Source organism: Lepidochelys kempii, chromosome 3, assembly GCF_965140265.1.
Source record: "Lepidochelys kempii isolate rLepKem1 chromosome 3, rLepKem1.hap2, whole genome shotgun sequence".
NCBI lineage: Eukaryota > Metazoa > Chordata > Testudines > Cheloniidae > Lepidochelys > Lepidochelys kempii.
The window spans coordinates 111,521,526-111,542,833 of NC_133258.1; the positions used below are offsets into that span (position 1 = coordinate 111,521,526).

The 21,308-nt window shown below is 39.1% G+C and overlaps 1 protein-coding gene across 11 annotated transcripts in view; it reads left to right on the forward strand.

Annotated features, from left to right (window-relative positions):
• Positions 1-21,308, forward strand: part of STXBP5 (syntaxin binding protein 5) — a 184,305-nt gene that overhangs the window by 50,832 nt on the left and 112,165 nt on the right. For 10 of the 11 annotated variants that reach the window (XM_073337576.1, XM_073337566.1, XM_073337569.1 and 7 more), the window contains 3 exons: positions 8,947-9,081; positions 12,128-12,191; positions 12,818-12,901. In XM_073337576.1, the coding sequence (XP_073193677.1) occupies positions 8,947-9,081; positions 12,128-12,191; positions 12,818-12,901 (283 nt within the window). Of the gene's footprint in view, positions 1-8,946; positions 9,082-9,456; positions 9,675-12,127; positions 12,192-12,817; positions 12,902-21,308 lie in introns of those variants that run through there. The other variant, XM_073337577.1, reaches the window with a different exon arrangement.

The following is a 21,308-nucleotide window of genomic DNA, read 5'->3' on the forward strand; positions in this document are numbered from 1 at the left end:
TCATCATGTGCCCCTGGACTGGGATGGGGGGCATTTTTGGCAGCAGCGGTCATGACTGAACAGGCCTTTTTAGGAACCCCTCTGCTCACCCCATATGGGGAAGGGACTAGAAAAGGTGCCCTAAACATATGCTATCCCACCATACCTGACTGGATAACCGTGTCCAGAGAGATCACTCCCAATGCGGTTGAAAAACAAAAAGGTTTCTTGTAACTTGGAATGTCCGTACTCTACTGGACGGATCAAAAAGTGAAAGACCCAAATGCAGAACAGCAGTTGTTGCCTGAGAACTCTCAAGGTACAACATCGACATCACGGCTCTCAGTGAAACAAGATGTGCAGAAGAAGGCCACTTGAGGGAAGAGGGTGGTGGTTGCACTTTTTTCTGGAAGGGAAAACCAGCAAGTGACAGGCAAATGTGTACACGGTGTTGGCTTTGCAATCAAAAACCTGCTAGTCAACCTCCTGACTGAGCTCCCCGTCGGTATCAACGGGCGCCTTATAACCCTCTGCATCCAATTGGTCAATAAGTCATTTACCACTATCATCAGTGCATGTGCGCCAACTCTTTATGCTGAAGAACAGAGAGAATCCTACACTGACCTTGATAAAATTGTCATCCATTCCAAAAACAGATAAGATAATCCTCTTAAGGGACTTTAATGCAAGAGTTGACCAAGATTCTAACATATGGAGTAGCACCATTGGGAGGGAAGGAGTGGGCAAGACCAATTCCAATGGCATCCTTCTACTCTGCAAATGTGCAGAGCATGATCTTGTGATCACAAACACACACTTCAGACAGAGCAACAAGTACAAAACAACTTGGCAACACCCCTGCTCAAAACAGTGGCAGGATCTAAGAGATGTCAAAATCACCTATGTCATGAGAGGAACTGACAACTGTTGGACTGACCACCGCCTGGTGAGGTCAGTCATGCCATCAGGATTGCACTGAAACATAGAAAGCAGTCCAAATCCCACAGATGGCAATAAAACGCCCAAAGACTTGAATCCTCAGTGCACCAAGAGAACTTCTAAACACTCCTCAGTGGAAAACCTGGCCATATGCACACCTGGAAATGACAACACAAGTGTTGAAGAACACTAAAAAGCACTAAAACAGACCATCCATGAGGTTTGTGAGGAATCCATTGGCCTTGCTACCCACTGCCATCAGGACTGGTTTGACGACAACACTGAGATTACAGCCCTTTTGGACCAGAAGAGAAAAGCTTTCTGTGACTGGCAAAACCAACCACTATCCAGTCAGAAGCAGAGCTGAAGTTCAAAGGAGGATCCAAGAAATCAAAAACAAATGGGAGGACAAAGCAAAAGAAATCTAAACATTCGCTGGCAGACATGATATATGTGGAGCTTTTTGGGGGAGATGAAGACCCTGTACGGACCAAGGTCATGTGGCCTCACACCTCTGAGATCCAAAGATCTAGTACCCTTCCTAAAGATAACGAATCCATCAAAGAGCGCTGGAAGGAGCACTACCAAAGGCTTCTAAATTGAGAATTGACTGTGACTGACGACACCATCGACTCCATCTCTCAGCACCCAATCTGGGAAACGCTTGCCAATCCACCAACACCTGAGGAGGTCTGCAAAGCAATTAAACAAATGAAGAACAATAAAGCTCTAGGTCCTGAGGGCATACCAGCTGAAGTACTGAAAGTGGGGGGAGAGAAACTGACTGACAAGCTCCTCAAAATCTGGCGCACGGAAGAAATCCCTGCCAACTTACATAATGCTAACATCATCACCATTTTCAAAAAGGGAGATGGCCGACTGTAGCAACTATCAAGGTATTGCCCTCCTCTCCATCACTGGAAAGATTCGTGCTAGAATCTTACTGAATAGCCTGCTCCCACTTGCAGAGGAAGTACTTGCAGAGTCCCAGTGCAGCTTCAGACTAGAAATAGTGTGCCCACTCTTAATGGGGGTGGATGGAATTGGGATCTTAATGATTACAAATGTTCAATAGAAAGATAGTGTCTTGGAATCCTATTCTTTCCCTTTCATAACTAGCTTCTGTTTTTTGCTTCCGTTGTCCCACTCTGTCTGCCTCATCCTGTGTTTAAGTGTACAAAACAAGGATTAAAAGTTATGAGGCAGTACATGATACAAGTCCTTCTGTCACTAAAGATATACATATTAAAGGATTCCCACTCCTACAGCTCCAAGTTTTAAGTCATCGGCTTTATCAGGAAAGCCGCATGCTGCCATCAGTGGTCCAGTTCAGTTTAATTGAGTTCCTTTGGGGCTGTGCCATTCTAACTAGCAATACTCCTCCAAGTTCCATGCAGTGCATATCAACATCCTTTTGCTCCCACTCCACCATATTGTTACACTGTTTCCAGCAAAAGTAGTCTTTTGTAAAAACTTTTAAATAATTAAAAAACAAATGTTATAGTTCATATTGAGACACAGACTTCCAGTAGAATGGCTGCTTTTATCTACAATTGTAGTCTTCACATGCCCTTTTCCCACTCCTTCAAAGTAGCTAGAGGTGCTCCAATTGCATTGTATCTTTCTCCCCTCTGCCCTGTCCTCCCTCCAAAAACTGTATAGTTTTTCCTCTGAACCAAAGAATTCCACTTACAAATGCATGACACATACTTCCTTGGGTGCTCTGGTCCTATTCCCTTTGAAGAATCCATTGCATCAAGGTGAATATGAAAAACAATGTGCTATTGAGCACTCTACTTTTCTACTCTTAGTGTCACCAGAGCAATTCTCAGTGCTAAACTTTGGGTTTGAAAGCACCAACCATCTCTGTAACACTAAGTCTTTCTCTACACAGAGTTTTGGCTGTGCAACACTTGTTATAACGCATAATTTAGCTGTGGCACCAAGTTTTAGTTCTCTAGCATAATTTATAGTGCTAACCTCCCTTGCAGGAAAAGAAAACACCATCAGAGACAGGTTGAACTAATGAGTGGAGAATAAACCTGAATGGATGAATGTTATCCGTATTAGGGGATCAGTTCTTAAATTGTGCACCTGAAGAGTCTGTTAACTATACTCCTAACGAAGTACCAATATTATGCCCCAGGAATAAAGTGAACCAGTGATTTTCTAATGTGGACTAGAAATATTGTGAATTTCCCATCAGTGTCATATGACATCATTTATCCTGGCACTTGGGAGGTAGCATGCCATCTTACTCTCTTTGTGAGCCACAGATGTCTTTTTCCAGACTTTTCACTATGGTGGCACTGATCAGTTACTTACCTGTTACTTCTTTTTGATGGCTCCCGTTTTCTTTAGAGCTTGGATTGTGGTTAATAGTTAGACTGCTGACCTCTCTCTTGAGTTCTGTTCTTTCTCCAGTTCTTGAAGGCAACTTATTAATGTTGCATCAATGCAGCATTGCTCTGTATTGGTTTCCTGTATGGTCTTCCTACTAGTTACACTTCCATGATATCTTCATTTCTCCATCTTTCAACATGTACCATCTTTATCTCATGTGTACTATGGACTTTCCTGTAGTGCTCAAAGGGAACAAGATTTCCTGTGCACCCGTAAATCTAGTATGCCTTCCTTTGGATCCTACTGACAGTGCATTTGCTAGTCAGTTTGTTGCTCTTCTGTGAAAATGTCAGTTTGCACTTAATAAATGTCTGTCATGGCCTTCTTTCATGTATTGGATATATTCCAAATCAGCTTACCATGGATCCTGCAGTAGATTTCCTTGATAGCAGTTTCTGCTTATTTCAGGATGTTTGGAACCTGTGTCAGGCTGCTCTGTCCAAAAAACTCTATTCTTTGCAATGCTCTGTTCACTTAAGATTTTTCTTATTACTTGTGAACCAATATGTCAAAACATTCTCAAGGGGTGCAAATATAATGAAACTGTGCTTTACTTGCATAACTTTATACATGACCCTTGTGTTAAATCAACAATGCAGGCAAAACTTCTTGATAAGAGAAGAATGCTCTTCCCGCTCCCCAACACCACCACCTCTTCAAGACTTACGATTTTTTTTAAAAGGAACAATTTAATCCAGCTTTTACTGATGATGCCTTGACTTTTTAAATGGACATAGATACCTTACCTGGATGTGCAAAGATATGTATCTGTTTGGCCATATATAAATAATAAATTTGCACATGCAGGTATGGTATTATCACATGTAAATTAAGCTTTTTACATATTTGTGCACACCTTCCATGAAAATAAGACCCTGTAGGAAATAGTATGTGGTATCCATGCTGTGATATACCACCTGGTGTTTGTCGTATAGTTAAATTGGCATTTGCAGTCTCTCAAATTTATAAGTCTTAATCACAATCTAACCTTGCACATTTTTTACATTGCACTTATCTGTATGTTCAAGTAGACTGGAACAGCATCACATTGCTGGCACCTAAATATGTATAATTATCTGGAAGATCAGATGTTTATATTATAAATGCTTGCATGCCAGATTTTCAAACTTATTTTTGGTGCAGGCTGCAGCACATCTGAGAGGTTTTTTTTCAATGAAAAATACTGAAGTCATCATAATAAGTAATTCAAACAGTTAAATACACTCAGATTTGGGAACTGAATGCTTATTATAGTACCTATGTTGTAAAATATACAGGATCTGCAATATAGCCAAATTAACGTTGCTGTTAGAACTTTAATTTCTGCTTTTCATACTTCAATATTAACTGTGCAGCCTTAATGTTGATTTCACATAAGTTTTTGCATTTAATAAGATTAGAGTTTATAACTAGCATAGAATTGTTGCTCTTTGATATCAGCCCTTATGGATTTTATTGCTTAAAGGGGAAAAATGTACATAGGTTTAATACATTAATTTTCCTGTGTGATGCTAGTATAACTGAAATATTTTAGATTTGAACTCTTGCCACCATAGTACCAATATTTAATTGACATTCATTGCAATGAAAAACATTACTTTTTAATCCGTTCAAGAAATAAAAGAAACATTCTTGAAAATGTAACAGCTCATTTACTGCATTCAACACAAAACTGAAACAAAATAACTGATTATTTTATGTGGTTGTAATATGGTTAGTACAGGTTTCAGAGTAGCCGCCGTGTTAGTCTGTATTCGCAAAAAGAAAAGGAGTACTTGTGACAACATAGAGACTAACAAGTTTATTTGAGCATAAGCTTTCATGAGCTACAGCTCACTTCATCGGATGCATTCAGTGGAAAATACAGTGGGGATATTTATATACACAGAGAACATGAAACAGTGGGTGTTACCATACACACTGTAAGGAGAGTGATCACTTAAGCTGAGCTAATACCAGCAGGAGAGTGGGGGGGAAGAAACAGATTGACAGAGCCAGAAGAGTACCCAGAAGTCACCTACTACAGGACAGGCCCAACAAAGAAAATAACAGAACACCACTAGCCATCACCTTTAGCCCCCAACTAGAATCTCTCCAACGCGTCAGCAAGGATCTACAACCTATCCTGAAGGATGACCCATCACTCTCACAGATCTTGGGAGACAGGCCAGTCTTTGCTTACAGACAGCCCCCCAACCTGAAGCAACCACACAACAGAACCACTAACCCAGGAACCTATCCTTGCAACAAAGCCCGTTGCCAACTGTGCCCACATATCTATTCAGGGGACACTATCATAGGGCCTAATCACATCAGCCACACTATCAGAGGCTCGTTCACCTGCACATCCACCAATGTGATATATGCCATCCTGTGCCAGCAATGCCCCTCTGCCATGTACATTCATCAAACTGGACAGTCTCTACGTAAAAGAATAAATGGACACAAATCAGACGTCAAGAATTAAAACATTCAAAAACCAGTTGGGGAACACTTCAATCTCTCTGGTTACTCGATTAGAGACCTAAAAGTGGCAATTCTTCAACAAAAAAACTTCAAAAACAAACTCCAGTGAGAGACTGCTGAATTGGAATTAATTTGCAAACTGGATACAGTTAATTTTAGGCTTGAATAGAGACTGGGAGTGGATGTGTCATTACACAAAGTAAAACTATTTCCCCATGTTTATTGCTCTTCCCCCCCACCTCCCACTGTTCCTCAGACGTTCTTGTCAACTGCTGGAAATGGCCCACCTTGATTATCACTACAAAAAGTTTTCTCCCAGCCCCCCACCCCTGCTCTCCTGCTGGTATTAGCTCGTCTTAAGTGATCACTCTCCTTACAGTGTGTATGGTAACACCCATTGTTTCATGTTCTCTGTGTATATAAATATCCCCACTGTATTTTCCACTGAATGCATCAGATGAAGTGAGCTGTAGCTCATGAAAGCTTATGCTCAAATAAATTTGTTAGTCTCTAAGGTGCCACAAGTACTCCTTTTCTTTTTATGGTTAGTACAGTGAATTTATATTCTGTATGGCATTTTCCCAATTTTTGGATTTTTGTTCCTTTGAAGTTGTTACAGTTGTACAGGCATACTTTGATATATTCTATGAAGAGTTTATTGAGCACTTTTTGTGGTGTAAGGATTTTAAAAATACACTTTGAATAAATAATAAGGATCAGATTCTTGATATTTTATATGTTAACTCTGACCCATACGGGAATATATTTATTAATATATAAAAATTACAAAAATATGTTAAGGTTGCAAAATCAAGAACTCAAAAGCTGGAAAATGCCAGAATTGTTTTTTTCTGATCAATCTTTCTTTAACCCACTTTGGGTCTGTACGCATTGTGATAATTATATTTAACTGCCTGATCACATACTAACTTCCACAGAAACCTCAGTCTTATTCAATGCACAGGGAGAATGGTTAATGAGACATGGCAATGTGGTGAATGACATGGGGTTGCAGGTATGAAAATGCTTATTTGCAAGCTACATACAACCCCACTTCATTCTTGTTCAGTCTGTATTCAACTTCAGCCTGCCAAGTGACTTTTTTTTTTAAACTCTGGAACACAGAATATTTCAAACCTTATAGCTAGGGCTCCGTGCCTGTCGTGGAGGTCACCGAAGTCACAGATTCCGTGACTTTCTACAACCTCTGTGACTACTGCAGAGGCCAGCGTGGCTGATCCCAGGACTGCCCAAGCAGCTGGCTCTGGCACAGCCACACCGGCCACTGCTGGAGCAGCCCTGCAGCCGGCTGCACTGGCAGCTGTTTGGGTGGCCATGGGCAATGGTCCCTGGGTGGGCGGTCAGAGCAGCCACAGCCCCCAGCAGCCGTCCCCGGGTGGGCAGCAGCCCATTGCCAGTCAGCCAGAGCAGCTGCAGTCCATGGCCCCAGGCAGCTGGTACCCAGCAGCTGGTACCCCAGCACCAGCTCCCAACCTCCCCCCACAAGATATTTAGTCACAGGTATTTTTAGTATGTCATGGACAGGTCATGGCTGTCAATTTTTGTTGGTTGCCGTGACTTTTACCAAAAATACCTGTGACTAAAATGTAATCTTGCTTCTAGCTGAAGTAACCAGATAATCCCTACACTTATTATAGCTCCCTGCATCTTGTGGTGGTGATCATTCTACTAGCTTAACAGCTCAAATAAAAGCAGACAGAGTGTAAGTCTTGTAAGTGTTTTAGAGTGTATATTACATTATAACACCAGTTCTCAAACCCACCAAAAATGAGTAGTGTCATTAAAGGGGATGGAGAAGGTTGCAATGAAGCTCGATTTTACTTTACTATAGAAGATGATTGGGAAATTTCTCTCACAAGCATTTGTTTATTAGGGTGTCATAGTGTAGAATTAACAGTTATTAAGGCCTCTAGAAACTTAGGGGACGGTAAATTCACATGGCTGGATGAGATCTATCTTTAAGTCCAAAGAACCTAAAGTGCAAGATTCTGCTGACAGTTACGTTTTTAGACAAGCATTAGAGGGGAATGGGAAGGGCTGGACACTTTGCCCACAGGGTTTCAGAGAGATTTATTGACTGCAAAGGAAGGGTAACTCTAGGAAATCTTGGATTCCATTCCGGACTCTGAAGGAATGTGCACTCAAATGAACACAGATTCTTTAATCTGTTCCCTCTTACAGGCTGACACTTTTTGTCTTGTCCTCTCCAATCTGTCCCTATCCCAGGCCTTCCTATTCAACTTCCCTTGTCCTAATCCCATTCTTCTTGCCTATCCAGTCTGTCTTCACTCCTCATGTTTCTCATCCCAGTCTCCCTGCCCAAAGCACGTTCTAGGTAAAAACTCTGTTTTCTACATACTTGTGGTGTCTTATGCCTGCACAAAGCTGCTTCATAAGTGACCATTAGCTTTTTCCCATGTTTATGTACATCTTCGAGACAGAAATACAAGAGCCAGAGGAAAAAAATATGGTTGTAAAACTCTAATGTTTAGCAGGGACGTAGTGGAGCAACTTCACTGCCTAAAATTATTTTTAAATAAATTTTGTTGAGATTGGTTATAATTCAATATTGCATTATTTAAATATTTTTTGGAAGAAAAACTTTTGGTATAAAATTAAAATTACTTGTCACAATTTATATTTATTGTATTTGATTTATTAACCTGGTGTCTCTTGAAACCAATATATAAAACAGAAGGCAACATCTAAAATGCATTGTGCCCTTGAAACTGGAAAAAAGTAGTAATATGGTGAGATTAATTTTAAAAAGAAGTTGGAAACCCAGTGTACAATTAGAATATCTTAAAATAAATTGCAAATAAGGTATTCAAATTTTAAGTGAAGATTTATCCTTTGTTCCAAGGATAACCTTCACACTTGCAATTTTTGTTTGTTATAGACCGGTTTAATTATATCATAATTTCTGAAGCATGCTCTTTTATGTAGCAATTACACCAGGTCTCTGAAGTTTAAAATTTCATATGGCTGAGTGATTTATATATACAAATAAAATACAATAAAGATAAAATAGTTCCCTCTTCCTGGATTTGGTTTTCTGATGTTGGGCTTTAACAAAGTATTTGTAGGATATATAAACAATTTTCCTAATTACTTTTTTGAATGCATTGTATCTTGCAGGATAACATTTTGCCATCTGCCTTTCCAAAGTAAATGGCTGTATGTGGGTACTGAAAGAGGAAACATTCACATTGTCAATGTGGAATCCTTTACGCTCTCAGGCTATGTCATCATGTGGAATAAAGCCATTGAACTGTGAGTTTGGTTAAGTATTACCTAGCTGAAAACAAAAATATTTGTCCCGGATACCATTGTTAATTATAGAAATGTCATTTGTGTTAAATAACAAATTTAAATAGAAATAATATAAACACATTTTATCTCCCAGAAATCTGAAACATATACATATGTTCTGGTCTAAAATTCTTTTCTACATGAGTGTGGGGAATAAACAAAAAAAAACTTACATCTTTTATGTGATGTGATGAGCATTGCCAGGATAGGTATGTAGATCATGTTGAAGTACAGTATTGATTTCATTTATCTGATGTCTGAAATTTAGAATATGTAATTTTATTTTATAGTTCTTAAGTGAAACTGCAGCTGCCAGACTTTCTTAACAGAAAAGTAGTCTTAAAGTACAGTACAATTCACTTTGTGTGTGAATCTCCCTGAATTTTCTACAGTATGTACAGTTCTCTATATTATATACGCATCTGCATGTTTCTAGAAGAGGGATTCTCAAACTTCATTGCACCACGACCCCCTTCTGACAACAAAAATTACTACACGACCCCAGGAGGGGGTGACTGAAGCCTGAGTCCGCCTGATTCCCAACCAGTTTTTCGGTATTCAAATATTTGACTACAGGATTGTAATGTTCAAAAAGTGTTAATTTATCTCATCCATATGACTTTGTCTGGTAGCTTTTGTTGTAGTCCAATGTCAGATGGCATCATCATAATGATAATTTAATTAAAGGTTTCTGGGGCTCTTTCTAGTTCAGATCTTTTATAGAACATTTATTGTAACTTTAACTTAGGCACACAACTTTTGGACCCGTGCATGCACTTTGTCAAAAATGCCATTGTTTAAATGGCATTTTTGAATGGAATGAGCGGCAGGATGGGCCCATAGACAATAAAACTCATTAGTCATTAACTGTACAATTCAGCAGGATTATTTTTGTGCTCACAATAAATTTTTAGGCTTAAATAACAATGGTTAAAATAAGTGAATTTGGTTTTATTGATCCTGGAATATTTCTTTCATTACTGAACTAACAGTTGTCACATACTAAGTATAGCTAGGGATAAAACACTTATGTGAAATTGTCTTTAATAAATGATCCTGATATTTAGGTTAAACTGAAAGGAACAGAAGCTGATAGTGTATTGACAGAAATGGAAAAGAAATCCAAAAATAGTGCGTGTTTAGCCGGCTCTTCAGTATAGTGCAGACCAATTCATATTTGTAAATTATTTTCAAAGCTTTGTTATTTGATGATTAATTGATGGATTACAAACAGAGCATGCAATACCCTGTGTCATAAATATAAAGGGAAGGGTAAACCCCTTTGAAATCCCTCCTGGCCAGGGGAAAGCTCCTCTCACCTGTAAAGGGTTAAGAAGCTAAAGGTAACCTCGCTGGCACCTGACCAAAATGACCAATGAGGAGACAAGATACTTTCAAAAGCTGGGAGGAGGGAGAGAAACAAAGGGTCTGTGTCTGTCTGTATGCTGCTCTTGCCAGGGACAGAACAGGAATGGAGTCTTAGAACTTTTAGTAAGTAATCTAGCTAGGTATGTGTTAGATTATGATTTCTTTAAATGGCTGAGAAAAGAATTGTGCTGAATAGAATAACTATTTCTGTCTGTGTATCTTTTTTGTAACTTAAGGTTTTGCCTAGAGGGGTTCTCTATGTTTTTGAATCTAATTACCCTGTAAGATATCTACCATCCTGATTTTACAGGGGGGATTTCTTTATTTCTATTTACTTCTATTTTTTATTAAAAGTCGTCTTGTAAAAAACTGAATGCTTTTTCATTGTTCTCAGATCCAAGGGTTTGGGTCTGTGGTCACCTATGCAAATTGGTGAGGCTTTTTATCCAACATTTCCCAGGAAAGGGGGGGTGCAAGTGTTGGGAGGATTGTTCATTGTTCTTAAGATCCAAGGGTCTGGGTCTGTAGTCACCTAGGCAAATGGGTGAGGCTTTTTACCAAACCTTGTCCAGGAAGTGGGGTGCAAGGTTTTGGGAAGTATTTTGGGGGGAAGGACGCGTCCAAACAGCTCTTCCCCAGTAACCAGTATTAGTTTGGTGGTGGTAGCGGCCAGTCCAAGGACAACGGGTGTAATATTTTGTACCTTGGGGAAGTTTTGACCTAAGCTGGTAAAGATAAGCTTAGGAGGTTTTTCATGCAGGTCCCCACATCTGTACCCTAGAGTTCAGAGTGGGGGAGGAACCTTGACACCCTGTTTCACACAAAGCTATATCTATGGGTCTTTCAGTTAATGTGTAAAGTTTTTTTTCAATAATAAAACGCAAATTATTACCCAAAAAATGAGATGTGGCTGGGGCTAATGATTTGTGAGGCTGTAGAGTCCTACATTCTCCGCAACTTTGTGATTTAGCAGCTAATAAATTAGTTAGTGGTAATATACACTTTTGCACATTGTTTTACGCATACTGAATGGTCAACATTAAGGCTACTTTTCTACTGTGGGATAAAATAATAAAGGCTGCTGTATCACTGCTTCTCAATTAAAAAAATCAAAATACAGGTAAATAAAATAAATGTAACATAGTAATAGATTCACTATGGTTGCAGCAATTGCAATAAGTAGCTGTTCACAACATTTTTATCAGTGGGCTGGAAGAAAACATAAAATCATCACTGGTAGAGTATGTAGATGACACAAAAACTGGGCAATGGTAAATAATGAAGAGGACAGGTCACTGATTTAGCATCAATATGGGTTGTTTGGAAAACTGGGTACTAGCAAGCAATATATGTTTTAGTATGCCTAACTGTAAATGTATACATATAGGAACAAAGAATGTAGGGCCATACTTACCGGATGGGAGACCCTAACTTGGAAAGCAGTGACTCTGTAAAAGATTTGGTAGTCATGGTGGATAATCAGCTGAGCATGAGCTCCCAGTGTGATGATGTGGCCAAAAGAGCTAATGTGAATCTGAGATGCATAAATGGGATTTCATCTCAAAAGGAACTAGTTGTAATAGATTTTGGGGGGAAAATGTGTTTGTTTTATTTAAGATGGAAATGTTTTCCCTTTCAGATCGTCCAAATCTCATCCAGGACCTGTTGTCCATATTAGTGACAATCCAATGGATGAAGGAAAGGTATGTTGAATTTGAAAATCTCAATAAAGAGCGAGATTGAGTGATGTGAAAGTGTATTTATTTATCTTTTAAAAAAAGAAATAAACCAAAGACAACCTGATACAAGTGCCATGGATTTTGAGGAAGTACTCAATACATGAGGAAAAACTCCTGATGGAAAGGATATATCAAGGATATACAGGGCTAGGGGAAGCCCAAAAGTATTGAGATAGGCATAGTAAAATAGCATGAAGGGTTTGATCAGATGAGCTATTTGGGCTAAATGAAGTGAGTGTGTGTGCTGAAGCAATGATGAAAGCGGAGATAGAACAAAGGTTAGTTGTGAAGATCCTAGAAGGTATAAATGAAGAAGGAGCTTACTGTGATGGGCAATAGGGATATAGTGAAAGAAAATGGAGAGGCTGAAAACAGTCAGAGGCAAGATAGATAAACTTTAGCATGTGCTTTTTAGGGCTGCTGTCATCAGTGACTGCATGACTCACATGGAGGATTCCTTGTCACGTGTAGGAATAAAGATACAAGAGGGTGGATCTAATGTTGTTGCAGTATCTACTTCATAGAACAAGAATTACAGGTATTTTAAGTAATTTTCTTTCCTTCAACGTTCTTTACTCTGATTATTGCAGCTCCTGATTGGCTATGAGTCTGGAACAGTAGTATTATGGGACCTCAAGTCAAAGAAGGCGGATTACAGATACACACATGATGAGGTAATGACATTATTCTTCAGTTGACTCATTTCCAGTTGTGTTGCAATGTTTTTGTTTGTTGTGATTTAGTCATTAAATATTGGCAATGTTTTGTATGTTTGAACAATGATGTTTAGAAGTGAATACTGTATTCCTCATAACTGTTTAATACCTGCGTAAGTGAATCTGTACTGTCTGTTGCAAGCATACCAGTTGCTTCTAAACATTTTGCTATATTAAAATCATTTTTTCTAAATAGGACATTTATTATTAAATTGTCTTTTTTGCTGTGGTTTGGTAAATACAACTCATATGTTTAAAATGCTTAATATATTTTCAGTTTCTCTAAATTTCCTGCAATGGAAGATTTTTATTGAGAAAAATAGGAAAAAATGCCTATAACCCATAATTCTGTGCAGCTGTGAAAATTTAAATATATAAAAACAACTTACAAATAGATATTGATATCTATAATAATCTATTGTTATCTAAAAATAAAATCACTGTTAATCAATAGTTAATGGACCAAGTCCAATAAAGATGGCACAAGGGTGTGAAGTACTCTTTCCTGTGTCAGCTAAGGCAATTGTACTCAAGGCCGCAAAGGAGTGATTTTCTTCTCTGCTTTGGGTTTACATTAGGGAGACTGTTTCAATATCCTTTATTTCTTCACAAAAATTAAACCAATGGAATCTTGTGAGGGGAGGTGCTGATTTTGTGCAGTTTAACGCCATCCTGGTAATGCTTACTTTTTGGACTGTGCCTCACATTTTCATGTCTGCACAGGACCCATGCAGTCCCCATTAAGGTGGATTTGTGACTAGTTTGCACAACCTGGTTGTGTAATTTTGGCCACCAGAGCTTTCCAACATAGTTTTTACTGATATAAGCAGGCAGTAAACTTGATCCATTGTATGTCTCCTGCACGTATGGGTAAGTGTAAAGCAACAGTCTTACATCTGTCTCGTGTTTAACTAAAAAGAGAAAAGCAGAGACAAATATTTATAGTTCTCAGATTTTCTTCTCCAGATTCAGTAGAAGGGCCAGGCTGCAGGTGGAATGCAGCTACTGCCTGCCTCTCCTGTTGTGTCTATACTGCAATTGGGAGGTGTGATTGCAGCACAGGTAGACATATGTAGGCTAGCTTTGATCTAACTATATCTAGCTTTGAACTAAAGCTAATTTGAGTAATAATAGCAGTGAAACCACAGCAGCACAGCTTATCCTCTCAAGTATGTACCCAGGGTTTGCGGCAAGCAATGCTGTCACATTTTCACTGCTATTGTTTGAGGTAGCTAGATCTAACTAGGTCAAAGCTAGCTTGGGTATGTCTACACATGCTGCATTCGTACCTCCCAGTTGCAGTGTAGACATGCTCTCAGGGCTTCTGGGATGTATCGTGGGGAAGCTAGGGTAATACTTCACCTAAGATGCGCTTCTGGTTTGGAGATGGGAGTTGGGTCAGGCAACAAATGGAGAAACAAATCTGTCTTTGTCTCTCTCACAGTCCTACTTGGCTGTAGAAAAGTGGGAGGCTCCTTTGAGATACTTTTCAGGTTGGGAAGGAGGCCTGGCCAGATTGCAGATAAACAAGCAACCCAAGCTCCCATCTCTCATATAACATAGTGCTTCACATATTGTAAACACTGTACATCAGTCCTGTGAAGGACTGTAGTTGATATTGAAATATTTATCCTATTTTATAGATGAGAAAACTGGGAGAAAGAGAGAAATGACTTGCCCAACTTCATATGGTGGTTGTTTAGCAGGGCTGATACCGGAACTGAGGAGTTCCTGTCTTCCAGTTATGCATTCATGTTCCTAGAACCCGGACTGCCTCTGCAGCTGCTAGTTAAGCTATTAGTTTGGACTTCTCATGACCTAGTCATAACCATAAAAACCTTAGTATCTTTCAGCTTTCAAAAAGTTGTGATAGATATGTATTTTTAGCCTAGTGCTAAAATAAATGAGTCGAATTTACATGTGAATCTAACATTTACATTCTAACAGCTTACTGATTTAGAATCACAGTATAAATCTGTAGGTATAAAAATATATTTCTACTCTTCATATTTTTCATGTAAGAAAATCATGAAATAGAGAGAATTAAAAGTTTAAATTTACACTTTCACAATCTTTTTGTTTTGTCTCTGTTTTCTGTACTGTGCATTGCCACAAAGCAGAGAGGGACAGAAAAAATTGAAGACTTTGTATTGAGAGAGCTCAATACATTTCACAATATTCACTATAAAAAGAGTGGTTTCAGAGTAGCAGCCATGTTAATCTGTATTCGCAAAAAAAAAAGAAAAGAAAAGGAGAACTTGTGGCACCTTAGACTAACCAATTTATTTGAGCATAAGCTTTCGTGAGCCACAGCTCACTTCATCGGATGAATTCAGTGGAAAATACAGTGAGGAGATTTATATACACACAGAACATGAAAAAATGGGTGCTATCATACACACTGTAAGGAGAGTGATCACTTAAGATGAGCTATTACCAGCGGGGGGGGCGAGAAAACCTTTTGTAGTGATAATCAAGGTGGGCCATTTCCAGCAGTTAACGGGAACATCTGAGGAACGGTGGGGGTGGGGAAATAAACATGGGGAAATAGTTTTACTTTGTGTAATGACCCATCCACTCCCAGTCTCTATTCATAGATATGTGGACACAGTTGGCAACGGGCTTTGTTGCCAGGCTTTGTTGTAGTGGTTGTGTTGCACCAGCAACCACACACCACACAACAGAACTACTAACCCAGAAACCTATCCTTGCAACAAAGCCCGTTGCCAACTGTGCCCACATATCTATTCAGGGCACACCATCATAGGGCCTAATCACATCAGCCACACTATCAGAGGCTCATTCACCTGCACATCCACCAATGTGATATATGCCATCCTGTGCCAGCAATGCCCCTCTGCCATGTACATTGATCAAACTGGACAGTCTCTACGTAAAGAATAAATGGACACAAATCAGACGTCAAGAATTAGAACATTCAAAAACCAGTCGGAGAACACTTCAGTCTCTCTGGTCACTCGATTACAGACCTAAAAGTCACAATATTACAACAAAAAGACTTCAAAAACAGACTCCAACGAGAGCTTGCTGAATTGGAATTAATTTGCAAACTGGATACAATTAATTTAGGCTTGAATAGAGACTGGGAGTGGATGTGTCATTACACAAAGTAAAACTATTTCCCCACCCCCAGCCCCCACTGTTCCTCAGACATTCCTGTTAACTGCTGGAAATGGCCCACCTTGATTATCACTATAAAAGGTTTTCTCGCCCTCCCCGACCCCCCCTCCCCGCTCTCCTGCTGGTAATAGCTTATCTTAAGTGATCACTCTTACAGTGTGTATGATAGCACCCATTTTTTCATGTTCTGTGTGTGTATATAAATCTCCTCACTGTATTTTCCACTGAATGCATCCGATGAAGTGAGCTGTAGCTCACGAAAGCTTATTCTCAAATAAATTGGTTAGCCTCTAAGGTGCCACAAGTACTCATTTTCTTTTTATAAAAAGAGTGAGAACAAATTTACAGTAAGGAAGGAGGAATTCCTTCCTCTACAAACTTTCCACCAAGGATTTTCTGTTAATTTAAATTAAATCACTTGTCCCATAGCACATTATGCTTGCTCAACTAGTGAACTTTCTGCATTGTTCTCATGTTTCCAGGTCATGTGACTTAGTGATTGACGTGAATTGAGAATCTAGCTTCAACGCAAGCTATTAAGTGATTGACATGCATGTCTTGAGTGTATTTATAATCATGCCTTAAGGAGTTACAGGCCCCACCTAGCTGTGTAATCATTTTTCTCTTGATTCATTGATTTTGGCATATTTTAGATTTTGTTCTATGCTGAAATTTTTTTTTGTAAAATAGTGATTTGTTTGTTTTGAGACTTCATGTTGTAGCTTGGTACCTCAAACCAAAAAGATATAATAGAAATAATATTTTTTTTTGGTTAATGTAAACTAAATAATTAATAATCTAGTTCAGGGTTCTCAACCTTTTTCTTTCTCATTCTCTCCCCCCGCCCCCAACAAGCTATAAAATGTTCACCTTTGCCACAACTGTTTTTTCTGCATATAAAAGCCAGGGCCAGTGTTAGGGGGTAGCAAGCAGGGCAATTGCCTGAGACCTCACGCCACAGGGGTCCCCGCAAAGCTAAGTTGCTCAGGCTTTGGCTTCAGCCCCAGGCGGCAGGGCTCGTGGCACTGGGCTTCAGCCCCATACAGCATGGCTTCAGCTTTTTTCCCTGGGCCCCTGCAAGACTAACACGGGCCCTGCTTGGCAGACTCCCTGAAACCTGCTCGTGGCCCCCCAGGGCGCCCCAGAACGCTGGTTGAGAACAACTGATCTAGTTAATACTGCAGGCTAAAAACAGTCTGAATGCAGTTACCTATGGGCTGAGAGGACCAGTGCATTAATTGCTTTGGAGAGAACTGTGATGCAATGGATGTTTAAGATCTCTCTTCTACCATCAGGAACTTGTAGGAAAGGCCCTTTTGTGAGTTAGGGTTGGGAGCAATCTAAATCTGCAGGATAAAAAAATCAGAAAATCACTATAGTCTCTAGCCTTTTTTTCGTTTAAATTAAGTGTAAAATATTTCCTAACTCTGCAGACTCTCATTCCAATAATTGTATGCAGACAAGTGTAAACCTCATAACAGCTGAAGTACTGTAATCAGTATTAGCTTCGATAATAGATTAGATACTGAAGTTCAGTACAGCATTGACAGAAGTGCCCAGGTAGTAAAAAGGAAGAGCGTGGCTTTTAGGGTAGACTGTCTAGCAATGACTTTTTTGGGGAAAATATTTTAAAATGATTGAACAAAAGCGTTCTAGATCTTGGATCTACCTCACCTGGGGGCGTGGGAGGTGGTATCTATATGACCTCTATATTTATATAGATATTTGTATATCTATATTATATCAGCCCTATATTTCTATAATTGTATGTATGATGTATCCTGATGTTTTAAAATAAGGAGAGTAGCGTGTCTAGGTAGGTTTGGGTCCATCCCAGCAAATATTTCTTCCCCTCAGAAGAAGAAAAATATATAAAGTAACAATTTGTTAGCTCATTCCTTGTTGTGCAATACTAGTTAGATACTTTTTTCCTCCATGGACAAGGTGCTTATATTTCATGTTTTCAGGACAGTGATTCCTTCAGCTTATAACTTGGGTTCAGTATTGCTAGTCAGATTTGTTCTAGATTTGGGGAAGCCTGAATATGCAGAAAAGATAAATTAATTCTGTTTTGCATATTGCATCAACAAATTAGAACAACCTATGTAGAAGTGAATGGTGGAAAGGAAGCTTCTCTTGATTGCTGCTGTCAGAGTAAGTTCAATATTGCACTTATTGATGTTGTATCTACAGTTTTCTGAATTATTTTTATTGAGCTATTTGAGTGTTTCTTGCCTATGCTTATTTTTCATTTCTTTTTTTCAAAACCTCTGTTTTGAAGTTAGCTGCTAGAATAGGAAAATACTAACTCAAGCAAATGACAAGTCATTGAGAGAGTAAATATGGAACCTCACAATGTCATTTTGCTACTATTTTTCAAACCAACCATATGTAACAGCACATATAAATGTGTTCTTGTTTGTGAATTTAGTTAGTATGGCATTGTTTCTAATAAGGTCAATAATATGTTAACGTATGTGGCTGAAACGGTTTTTAATTTGACAGTATCGGCTTGTCAGTGTTTATAAGCAGTCTCTTTAAAAAACATAACTGCACCAAATCTGCTCAGCACACTTTGAAAGTTCATGCAGTATTTTTCATCATGTGTAGATTGTGGGTCATGTATGTAACTTATGTTGGTGTTTCTGAGACTTTTACTGTAAACACCAAAACAATGTTATTGAAAAGCACAACTGTTTGTGATATTGGCAGAATTGGGATTTGGTGTTGGTAATAAACCAGCTTGTCCTACTTTAATAGTGATTGAACAGTTAAAATAACTGGTCACACAGGAAGTGTCTTATGTGTTAAACAGATTAAGTTTTTAGTGGCTCACTAGTAAAAAGCTGGATAGATTAATTTCCACCTCCACAAAATTCCCACATCTTTGCCTAAGAAATTGGTTTCCAAGGTTTGTCAGAATGCCAAACTGTCTGCTTATTATTGAATCATCAGTAGTGTCTCTTTAGTTGAGCTTTTCACTAAAAATTCTTTTTGTCACGGCAGTGACTGAAGTCTCCACATTTAACACACTACTGTTCTGAGGTCAAATGATTTTTTTTTATGGCAATTTTTGGATAAAATATTAGCTCTCTTTTCTGTAGAAAATAAGAACATGTTTTTAGCTTTTAAAATTGGGCTTTGAGAAGTCTCATTTTTATTTGACCGCTAAAGAACCACAGCCACCTCAAACTTAACATACATGTACTTTATCATATCTCTGACATATTTCATGTTATAAATTTTACAGTTAGAAAGAAAGTTATTTTTGTTGATCATTACCTTTTTTGTTGCTAAGATGTCAGTATGCACCATGTACTTAGGAGACAGGCTTGCATACTGAAGTGAGCTGTAGCTCATGAAAGCTCATGCTCAAATAAATTGGTTAGTCTCTAAGGTGCCACAAGTACTCTTTTTCTTTTAGCCTTAAGAATGTATCTGCACATTCTCCATCTGGTGGATCTCTTTATATGTCTGCAAAAGCCTTCAAAGAAATAGGAGGAGGGGAGTAAGAAATTTAAAATGGGGATGGGATGGTTGTCAACAGTTATGATCATGATCCTGTATGGCCATAATTCAGCATGTATTTAATCACATGTTTATGAACTTTGCTAAATTGGGGTCTATGTGAGCAATCTTTAGTCAGAATACCTATTCTGTCAAAGAAATGCAGACTACAGCTCAGTAGTAAACATGAGGAACTATGGGAGCATGGTTCTTTGGGTCTGTTTTGGTTTTTTTTGCAGTCCAACTGTCATCCACCAAAACAGCAATATTCACCCTCTCTCTTTCTTAAAACTCCATTAGAACAGTTGCTATCCCACTTATAGCCATTTTGGAACAGTTGTGGTTGCAGTGATAGCATATCAGTATTTGACTTTGACTCTGCAATTAATGATGAATGACTGGTTTCCTGACAGAGACCTGCTTTTGAAGTTATATTATATGCTGAGACACTGCCCAAGCACCCATGAGAGCGCCAATAATGGATATGAGCATAACCTCTGTTTTAAGGGAGCGTACTGTAAAAGACAGAATATTTTCCTTTTTTAGGCCGTCTTATGACAAGTGTCTCCAGCACATTAAGGAGGCAGAAACCTATTTTGGCTGAGTGATGTCACTAATGTGGCCCTCGGCTATGCCCTAAGGCTGGAATTTGGCCTACAGCCAAAGGTTAGTGAATACCAGTGGGTTCTAGATCTTGAATAACACTAACTGTACTGTTGTTAACATTATCAGCAGATAACCTATGGACCCTGAAGGAGAGTGGACTAAATTAGTCTTTCTCTTAGAGATCATTATTATCCCCTCAGCTCTAGATAATAATTCGTAATTGAGTCAATTCCTGGTAAGTCTTGCTTCTAAATGTCTGTGCTGTACTTCAGTTTCTAATGCTGAATATATGACACTTTCCATGAACTCTGCATTCACTTGATGAAAACAAAAAGTCTGAATGATAATGCTTTGCACTTCCAAAGCACGTTCCACCTCAGTCTGAGTTTCATAAATATTATTGAATTAGGCTTCCTTGACCCCATGTAGCAACTAGGTAATATTATTCACTATTTATAGATCAGGAATCAAACTACTGAGATGTGACACAGGAAGAGCTGTGTTCAAGGAGGGAATAGAATCCTCTATCATGACTCCCAGTCCTGTGCAATAACTGTAAGAATATTGCAGTTTACTGTACTTTAAACTTTGAAAGAGTGACTAAGGCTTTGTCTACACTACAGAGTTTTGTTGACAAGTTATGCTGCTTTAATTAAACTGCTGTTGCACGTCCACACTATGCTCCTGATATCAGCAGAGTGAATCCACGTTAGCAGCTCTTGCATCAACACAGAGCAGTGCACTGTGGGTAGCTATCCCACTGTGCAACTGTGTTTGGGAAGGGTTTGCAATGCCTCATGGAGCAGGTACAGTCACATGATGAAGGTTTCTCAATCCCATCATTCCATGAGCATCTGAGTAGATTGTCGGCTGCTTTTCAACTGAAGTTTGGGGGGGGGGAGGGGAGAGGCAAGGCAGGGAGTGTGTGGGGGCGGGGGACTAGAGACAGAAACAGTGTGGGGACATTCCCTCCCCTACGGCTCAGCAGTCTCCCCCTCCTTTCCCTGTGCAGCAGCAGCAGCCTGCTCTACCTGCCAATGGTTTTGTTGTGATTCCCTCTGAGATCTCCCACAGCCTCCTCAGTTTCTGGGAGTGGCATCCTCAGCAGCTC